We start from the raw sequence: 10309 nt of genomic DNA on the forward strand, positions 1-10309 counted from the left end.
ACCTGCTTTTCTGTGCAGCGGACTGTATTCCGTTTTTATTGCCAACAATAAACTTTCTTCAAACGATATATAGCCTGGATAGGGATCAAGGTTTAACTAAACACAGACTACCATTTAGACAACTAGCCGGTTGAACCCAGAAGACGTTGTTGTTGACTGGGGTACTGCTGAAGGGCCTTCTTGCTCTGGTCAACATCCAGGTATCTGTGACATTCCTCACCCTATTATCTGACCATAACAAAACTCCTCCAATCCCAAAGCGTCCATCAACAACCACTATTTGTGAGGCATCTTATATTGATCTGGCAGTTTAAAAGTAAAAATGAAAAAAAAATCATATTTGGAAGCTTTCGAAATAACATGCCTGGTAAAATATTAAAATCATAAAATGAAAAGGAATACTGCCACCTGCTGGACAACATCAAAATGTTTTTTTCTTGGTTTCTTATGTTGGACAAAAACATTTCAGCAGTATAATAAGTGTAATACAAAATGTATATTGTAGCCTGTAATTGTAACCCTTCACAAATACAATAGTGGATGCTGAGAAAATGAGAATAGCACAAAAACTTAAGTCAATATTTTTTCCTTATAAAGAAGTCTGCATGGGCATGTTGGAGCAATACAGAACATGAATAAACAATCTAAAGTGCTGCATGCTAGCAGATTAACTTTAATCCTGACTGACTATAAAGAAAGCCACAAATATTCAATAGTATTCATGATTATGATATAGTTGTCAAACAATACACTTTTTTTTTTAGAGAAGTAAAAAAGGAATTTCTTGAGAGAGATTACAGCTACAACAAAGTAAATCAAATTCCATAATTAGGAAGAGACTGGGGGAAAAAATCTACAATATTACAAGGCAGCCTCCTTGAAGAAGAGCTAGAGGAAGAATAATATTGTTTGTATAGGACTAGAATGCTGTGGGGCACATGGGAAGCAAGATACAATGAATGTCGATAACTTTGTCGAGTCATGTCTTCTTTAAGAGCAATACAACATGTATTACAGGGAGACCACAACTCTCATGCTTCGTCTTTTACCCAGCAGCAGTGTTTTGCTCTTAGTACTCCAGTCCGGCCGTGCCATTTCTCATCCATGAAACTTAACAATACGAAAGAGGTTTGTGAAGAAGCCAGGGGCTGACATGTTCACATCTGGCAGGGGTGTGTGTGTCTGATGTTTGAAGAAACTGAAATGGTGAATGAGGGGGCTGGCAGTGGCCCCCTACTTCGGGAGAAGAACGCAATAGAAAAATATCTTTGCTCCATCTTGGATATCCCCTCTTCTTATCCTGCAATCCTTAACCATCACCTGTGAAGGGAGTACATTGACATCAGCCGTATACCAGATACTTGATAGCTGCTGGCCTATTGGTACTTATTCATCACCATTTGATCCAGGCAGGTGTGACAGTGCCATACCTAGTTGCCATTGATTTGTGGCGGAGGCAGCGTTCCCCCGTGATCAATTGCCGCCCTCTCTCTGTTGCGACTCTCCCTCTCTTCATCCTCCTCATCCCGCTCCTCATTCCCACTGTGATTCTTACAGTACAGCCTGGAGAAGAGAAAATAGGGTAATGTCAACTTAGATTTTTACGACAGTTACATATCATTACAGACAGGAATATTAACTTGAGGATTATAATTGAGGTCTGTCAGGAGCAAATAAATTATACTTTATCTAAGTAGTTGCAATGTAATTAATCACCAACAGCAAACTAAGTGTTTATTTTATGAACCAGAAGAAAACTATCCATAGGTGAGGACTTGACACCTGAAAATGAGAAAGCAGAGGGGTCTCACTTGTAGATGCCACGAGCCATGTTCTCTATGTACTTGGCCTTGTCCTGCAGGCCGCAGTGATAATGATAGGTCTTCACACAGGCTTTGATCTCACAGCCAATAGTGGCTCCCAACTGGGTACACAGGGTACATTTCTGGAAGAGACCATCAATACACATTTACATTTTTGTAATTTAGCAGACGCTCTTATCGAGAGCAACTTAGTCAGTGCATTCAACTAAGGAAGGTACATCCATAGAACTATAATACTAATTTAATAGGATCTCTATGGGTACATCAATCTGATTGGTAATACAACAGCAGGTCTCTGATATAGCATTGGCGACTTTCAAGGATCTTCCCCCATATTCTGTAGAAATGCATTAAAATTCTCTGCAAATAAAATATTATTAGTTGCTAGTGCTAGTAAGCTACTTGTCCCACTGAGCAACCTTTGCATCTTCACATTACCATACTACAGTGCTACCTGCAAGGTTCTCACCATTCTCTTCCCCCTCTTGATTTCCTGGATGACCGTTTTGATGTCAAAGTTCCCAAATTCAGCCCGTGAGGAGGTAGTGAGTTGGACGGTTCCCGATGAGAACAGCTGCCAGGTAGGAGTGACAGACAGGGCAAATCAGAGTATAGCAGCAAATGGATTGTGGATTTTCCAATCCATACATCTTCCCGAAAGTAATGCTTGGACAAGCAATAGTATATAGACCATCTTCAGCAGAACATTTCTTTTTTTCTGTTGAACAATGATTGTTACAGCTTAGTACAGACTGACAAGTGATGAGATAATTCTTACCATGCACTTGTAATGTGCAGCAACCTTTTTTGCGTTATCTGCATGGAGCACGCCCCGCATCTCGTTCTCCTCCTCTCCGGAGTGGCAGAAGCCACAGCGCTGGCCACCGTCCCCAGAGCCCCTCAGAGGGGACCTGTCCCTCTGAAAGACAGACACACAGCTCAGGATACATGTTCAGGGCAAATGTTTTGTATGTGGGTGTGTGTGTGTGTGTGTGTGGTCTTACATGCGAGGAGCTCTCATCATCTACACCTTGAGAGGAGGTCGAGCGTGTGTCCTCTGATTGGCCACGGGATCCAACTTTGATTCGCTCTTTCTCTAATCTCCCACGCCCCCTACTCCGTGGAGGGGAGGAGTCTGAGTCATTGGCAACACCTCCTTGTTCCTGTTCATCTGAAAAATATAAAATTGGATACATCAATACACCGGCAATTCACCCTCAACAACAGTATAGACTTATCCCCGTGTTCTACTTTAAAAGTGTCTAAAGAAAAGCCATCCCTTGTGTGCTGAGCATCATATAGAAGAGAAGTTAGATACCTTCACTGGCATCCTGGGAGGCATCCCGGTGCTTGCGACAATACACACTACATCCAAAGACAGAAATATTAGGATCATTTTTAACAGAAATGTCAAGCTAAATGTTTTAATAAGGTTATGTACACAGGGCACTTACAGGTAGCTCCCTTGTGAGGGATTCTCTTTGACCTGGGCTTTGTCCCATACTGCGCAGTAGTAGTGATATGTCCGCCGGCATGTCTTCACATCACAGCCAACAGTGGCACCAGGCCGATGGCAGGACCAACACATCTGAAGGGGAGGAGAAGAACCAGACCTCCCATCTCACTAGCTGAACCTGGCAACTCACCGTGGTATGAGTCCTAAAAGGCACACCATTCCCTATATCGTGCACTAGTTGACCAGACTTGCCGTAGTGCACTAATAGGTATTAGGGTGCCATCTAGAACACATTCCAAATGTGAGGACATGTGGGAATATCTTGCTATGGAGACTCACAAGTTTATTCCCTCTCTTGATCTCCTTTCTCACGTCCTGGACAGAAAACCCCCCGATGTTCTCGTTGCAGTCTGAGTGAGATGTAACCAGGGCGGAGGAGAAAAGCTGCACAGGGCAATGACAAAATCATTCAACAGAATACATGGACAACACAAGCAATAACTATGTTCTACTTCTCAGAGAGCAGAATTAGGGCTGGCACTACTACCATGTAACTGACAGTTATAGATGAAGACTTTAGAAAATAAAATAAGTCAGAACCATTTTTAAATAGTTTTGTAACAGCTGACTGAAGACGGGATGGCTGGGCATTCATGCAGTCGAGTCCGTTTCAGTGGTGACACGGACTCTTAATGTGATGAAACTTTTTTGCTCCTTGCTGAAACAAGCAAGTTGTAGTTGAAAATGAGTCTTCGGTTGCCTAGGCAACACCACCCTCCCTGCAGCAGCAGCACACATAGAAATATCATTAATAGAACAGGCTTGGAACCTCTAACCCTGGCAATTTGACTGGTAAACTCATGGGTACACTCGCAAAGGCTGCCTGTTATTTATATATAAATTCCATAGTAATGTAATATGTTCATTCAAATTATGTTAACTGATGTGGCTCAGCGGACAGATTATTTTATTTTTTATGCCAGTTTTGTAATCACAGCACTTACTGATTGGTACTTCCTGTTTTGCTCCTCGCAATAACCACCAGTCCACCCATTATGCAATCATTGACTTGAATGGGGATGCCTGTTCTATTCATTCTATTTCTATGGCAGCACATGCAGTTAGGAGTGGTGAGGAGAAAATGTGAGTCTTTTTTTCGGGGGGGGGGGGTTATTATGGTGGCCGCGGACTGGCCAATTACCATCAACCAAAATTCCATGACCGTCAAAGCCCTAAGAAGAATAAGGTTTCACAACTGAGACACAATGCTAATCGGAATAATATGCTACAATATAGAAACATATGATTGTAGGGCCAGGATGATACCAGTATTGCAATAACTATTCTATGGCAAAAATTAAAACACAAATCAGACCATACTGTTTCGTCCTGATAAAAACCTGCTGTATGCAAAATAGTGTGTGCTGTAGCTAGGAAATAAATACATGTAACTCTGGATGACAACAATGTTTGTTTCCAACATTAGGGTGGTTTTCCTAAAGAAGTTCAATCCGCTTCGAGTTTAGTTTCCTTGCCACGATAATAATGAGTATCGTGATACTGGTATCATCCCGGCCCTATATGATTGCTTTTGTAACAGTGTTGCTTACATCCCTCTCCTTGCCCCATCCTGGGCTCAAACCAGGGACCCTCTGAACACAATGACAACTGACACCCACGAAGCATCGTAACCAGTCACTCCACAAAAGCTGAGCAAGGGAAACAACTACATAAAGGTCTCAGAGCGAGTGACGTCACTGATAACAAGCAAGCCATTTCACATCGGCTACACCTACAGTGTCTCAAAACTCAGTGGTTCACAATGATCTGTTTTTTAACCTATAACATGGATATCAATACTGTCATATTGTGGAGTGACACTTAAATATGGTTTTATATGATAGTTAAATTGGTTGGCATTGAGAAACCCTTATGGATGGCCAAAACATACAGTAGTCAGTGCTATACCACCGACTGGGGGTTCTTCTCACCATGCACTTATGGTGGGCTGCCACCTTCTGGTTGTCCGACACTAGCAGCTGTCCACACTCCTTGTCCCGGTTCGTCCTGCAGAAGGCACATTTTCGCAGCTTTGCTGCCGCTCCCTTCCTCTGTGCCGACATGGTCGGTCTCTCTCACAAACTCTAGTCGTCTCCTGTATCGTCTCTGTGACAGTCAGTGAGCTCTTCTGTTCGTAAGAGGGACAGAAAGAACAAGAGGTAATCATTTGATAGCAGCATCAAGTTGACCTTGTTAGTAAACCCCAATAGATACTATAGATTACACTAGACAGGGAAGGTACAGGTTGATTGCTGTCAGTGAATATTTCTTTTTACATTTTATTAAAATGTAACCTTTTTTACTAGGCAAGACAGTTAAGAACACATTTTTATTTGCAATGATGGCCTACTGGGGAACAGTGGGTTAACTGCCTTGTTCATGGGCAGAACAACCTTGTCAGCTCGAAGATTCAATCCAGCAACCTTTCGGTTACTGGCCCACTGCTCTAACCACTAGGCTACCTGCCAGATAATGATATCTGAAGGTATTATTAAAGAAAACTGTTAAGGCCCTCCAAGTTCCTAAAATCTAGGCCTACATATGAAACCATACCGTTGTTGGTTGCTGGAGGTGCCGTACTGTGTTTCATGGACACATTTCTAACATGTTGTGTAATCATCAGTGAAACAAAAGGTGAATTTGGAGACTTGGATACTAATAAAGTAGGGGTGGGCCTGTGGAACATTTCTCCTGTTTTTTGGATGATAAGCCCCTTGGCTACTGCCAATTCCATTGTTGGTGTAGGTGTGGTGTATCTGTGTGTACATGCATGTGTTGGAAGAAAAGAAAAACAGAAAAAAAGTCAAGTAAATTGTTGAAAGACTGTAGAATACATTTTATGATCTAGAAGTGTAGAGGGCAAAATCTGCAATTTACCCCAGGAACAGCTATATTGTCATAAATCAACAATAATCTATTAAAAAATAAATTACAATAACTCGTAGAATTCATTAGGTTAAGATATAATATTTTAATAGGAAATGGAGACATTACATACAAACACTGAAAAGTGAGAGGTCCTGATCACAAAAATCTGAAATACACCAGAAAAATTAAAGGTAAAAGTTGTATTTCCCAGTAACATTCAATCTCTATAACCTCATGTTCTCCTAATAACGTAACTGGGTGTTTTTAATCACAATGGCATGCACCGCAACGCCTTGGTTTTAAACACAGCTGCCATGATAGCTCAGGAAGAGGATCTCAGCGACGGGCGGCAACAACGCAGCACAACGTGCATGCTCACCAGCCAAGTAAACAACGAAGGATATATAGCTACTAAACTATCAATGAAATCTTCAAGAATTACATACGAAACACAGTGACAGATAGTGCTACGAACAGTTTAGATTAATGATCGGGTTGGTCTGTGTTTTTTTAGGGGGGAACATCGCGTACACAATCTTGTCAAAATACTATTTATTTCAGTGTAAGTTTTGAAATAAAAAAAGGGGTGTGTGTGCCTCTTCCAAACTGTATAAGAACACTACTATTTGGGTACACTGCTCATCGAAAGACGGACACTGTAGGCCCTCGTCGTAGGACAGAAAGGCCCGAACCAGTAAAACAAAGATAGTCCTTTCATTTGTGATCAAAACTAACCTTTTAAACATACTTTATTCTAGTATATTTCTGTTCAGAGTGAAGAGGCGCGGGTAGGTTTTGAGTGCTTTCTACGCAGAGCGCCATACGTGATGTATTCACATTCAGCAGTGAACACGGAGGGACTTCAGCGAGCTTGTCCGTTGGCAATTCCCATCGACCTAAAACCTAACAATAGTTACCTGATAAAAAAAATACCGATCATTCCTTTAGTGCAGTGCCGAAAGATATTTAGATCTTACCAGTCTCTGTGGGATTTTGTCACGTTGCTGTGCTGGATAGAAGGGGTGAAAGTGTGTTCAAGAGTGTGTGTGTAGTTTCCCCCTTTTTTTAATCAGTGATCGCTTGTGTTCGGTTTCAGCACTGCGTAGCATTCGAGTGACGTTGCGCACTGCAACAAAAAAAACTTAAACACGCCCCCACGCTATGCACGCACATTTTCCCCCTGAAAATTATGTACCAAGCGCTGATGCCATTGAACAAATAAGGGAGTGGTCGAAATTTACACCATTGTTACACGGAGGAAAATGGAGGAGGGTCATGCTTTTTCAATTTCAGTCAGGGGGAACATCGTATACAGGGGGAGGGTTTAGTATTTTTTTATTTAGTCCAGGGGAGGGTCATGTAATTTGCAATTGATTAACAAACCTGGTTTGTGGTAATCTAAGCGCTGGCCATACCATTGTAGGTTTAGTGGTGTGTCTGAAATATTTTTGCTATTTCCACAATTAAAAATTATTTGCACAGTGCTGGCGGTGGCACGAAAGGGCTGGGTTTTGATGAATAAACCAGTTGTGGGTGTGTAGAGGCTTGGCCCCTCACTGGTTAATCAGAACGTGCTTCATGACTATAAATGTTGTTCCTTCAAGTCCGGATTCTCCAACATTTGGCCCCCCAAGGTCTCTTCGCTATTTTTTTTTTATAATTGTATTTTTTATTGGACATAATAGACTAAAAACACCAGGAAATCAGCTCCAAGTGATTTTAATTTGAGAAATCTGTTCCCAAGAATTCCCACGCATAATAGAGAGAAATGTGATCGTAATTATGTTCCAGCCCCCCGACCATCCACACAAGAAAAAAATCATCCCACAGCTGAATCTAGTTGACAATCCCTGCTTCAAGTTGTGTATTTATGGAATTTTATGTATTGCTTTGGAATCAACTCCAATTACAATGTTGGTCCGTTATAGTTTGTTAAAGAAACGAATAACAAAATGAAGACCCATCCCATCTTTTCTAAATACAGTACCAGTCAAAAGTTTGGACACACCCACTCATTCAAGGTTTTTTCTTTATTTTTACTATTTTATACATTGTAGAATAATCGTGAAGACATCAAAACTATGAAATAACACATATGGAATAAAGTAGTAACCCAAAAAGTGTTGAAAAAAAATCTAAACATATTTTATATTTGAGATTCTTCAAAGTAGCCACCATTTCCCTTGATGACAGCTTTGCACACTCTTGGCATTCTCTCAACCAGCTTCACCTGTAGTGCTTTTCCAACAGTCTTGAAGGAGTTCCCACATATGCTGAGCACTTGTTGGCTACATTTCATTCACTCTGCGGTCCAACTCATCCCAAACCATCTCAATTGGGTTGAAGTCAGGTGATTGTGGAGGCCAGGTCATCTGATGCAGCACTCCATCACTCTCCTTCTTGGTCATATAGCCCTTACACAGCCTGGAGTTTTTGGATCATTGTCCTGTTGAAAAACAAATGACAGTCCCACTAAGCCCAAACCAGATGGGATGGCGTATCACTGCAGAATGCTGTGGTAGCCATGCTGGTTAAGTGTAACTTGAATTCTAAACAAATCACAGACGGTGTCACCAGCAAAGCACCCCCACACCTTCACATCTCCTCCTCCATGCTTCAAGGTGGGAACCACACATTCGGAGATCATCTGTTCACCTACTTTGCGTCTCACAAAGACACGGCTATTGGACCATTTCCACTGGTCTAAGATCCATTGCTCATGTTTCTTGGCCCAAGCAAGTCTCCTCTTCTTATTGATGTCCTTTAGTAGTGGTTTCTTTGCAGCAATTTGACCATGAAGGCCTGATTCACACAGTCTCCTCTGAACAGTTGATGTTGAGATGTGTCTGTTACTTGAACTCTGTGAAGCATTTATTTGGGCTGCAATTTCTGAGGCTGGTAACTCTAATGAACTTATCCTCTGCAGCAGAGGTAACTCTGGGTCTTCTTTTCCTGTGGCGGTCCTCATGAGAGCCAGTTTCATCATAGCGCTTGATGGTTTTTGCGACTGCACTTGAAGAAACTTTCAAAGTTCTTTAAATTTTCCGCATTGACCTTCATGTCTTAAAAGTTAATTTGTGAAATTTCTTTCCTTCTTAATGCGTTTGAGCCAATCAATGGTGTTGTGACAAGGTAGGAGTGGTATACAGAAGATAGCCCTATTTGGTAAAAGACCAAGTCCATATTATGGCAAGAACAGCTCAAATAAGCAAAGAAAAACTACAGTCCATCATTCATTTAATACAGGATCGGTGTGTCCCCCGCGGGAAGGTTGAGCTAACGTAGGCTAATGTGATTAGCATGAGGTTGTAAGTAACATGAACATTTCCCAGGACATAGACATATCTGATATGGGCAGAAAGCTTAAATTCTTGTTGATCTAACTGCACTGTCCGATTTACAGTAGCTATTACAGTGAAAGAATACCATGCTATTGTTTGAGGAGAGTGCACAGTTAAGAACTTGAAAATATATTAATAAACCAATTGGGCACATTTGGGCAGTCTTGATACAACATTTTGAACAGAAATGCAATGGTTCATTGAATCAGTCTAAAACGTTGCTCATACACTGCTGCCATCTAGTGGCCAAAATCTAAATTGCACCTGGGCTGGAATAATACATTATGGCCTTTCTCTTGCATTTCAAAGGTGATGAAAAAAACAAAAAAAGCGCATGTTTTTTTATTTGTATTATCTTTAACCAGATCTAATGTGCTATATTATCCTACATTAATTTTACATTTCCACAAACTTCAAAGTTTTTCCTTTCAAATGGTATCAAGAATATGCATATCCTTGCTTCAGATCCAGAGCTACAGGCCGTTAGATTTGGGTAGATTTGGGTCATTTTAGGTGAAAGTTGAAAAAAAGTGTCCGATCCTTATTAACAAGGCACACCTGTTAATTTTAATGCATTCCAGGTGACTACCTCATGAAGCTGGTTGAGAGAATGCCAAGAGTGTGCAAAGCCATCATCAAGGCAAAGGGTGGCTACTTTGAAGAATCAAATTCATCAATCAAATGTATTTATAAAGCCCTTTTTACATCAGCTGATGTCACAAAGTGTTATACAGAAACCCAGCCTAAAACCCCAAACAGCA

General features: G+C 41.2%; 1 protein-coding gene across 1 annotated transcript; it reads right to left on the minus strand.

Moving 5' to 3' along the window:
- Positions 1–645: 645 nt before the first annotated feature.
- Positions 646–7325, minus strand: phf6 (PHD finger protein 6). Its single transcript, XM_014212852.3, has 11 exons — positions 7185–7325; positions 5271–5467; positions 3619–3723; positions 3278–3411; positions 3142–3188; positions 2828–2994; positions 2602–2742; positions 2293–2397; positions 1812–1945; positions 1431–1563; positions 646–1320 (listed from the first exon to the last, which is right to left on the minus strand). Exons 2-10 carry the CDS (start codon positions 5400–5402, stop codon positions 1431–1433), a joined length of 1098 nt encoding a protein of 365 aa, XP_014068327.3. The 5' UTR covers positions 5403–5467; positions 7185–7325; the 3' UTR covers positions 646–1320.
- Between the last annotated feature and the right edge of the window lie 2984 nt (positions 7326–10309).

This window comes from Salmo salar, chromosome 09 (assembly GCF_965601325.2).
Source record: "Salmo salar chromosome 09, fSalSal1, whole genome shotgun sequence".
NCBI classification, from domain to species: Eukaryota; Metazoa; Chordata; class Actinopteri; order Salmoniformes; family Salmonidae; genus Salmo; species Salmo salar.

Coding starts and splice junctions, on each gene's coding strand:
- phf6 (XM_014212852.3), bottom strand. CDS start 5,402: ATGTCGGCACAGAGGAAGGGAGCGGCAGCAAAGCTGCGAAAATGTGCC. Junction 2,743..2,827: donor ATGATGAGAGCTCCTCGCAT/GTAAGACCACAC, acceptor TCTGTCTTTCAG/AGGGACAGGTCCCCTCTGAG. Junction 1,564..1,811: donor ATGGCTCGTGGCATCTACAA/GTGAGACCCCTC, acceptor TCTCTTCTCCAG/GCTGTACTGTAAGAATCACA.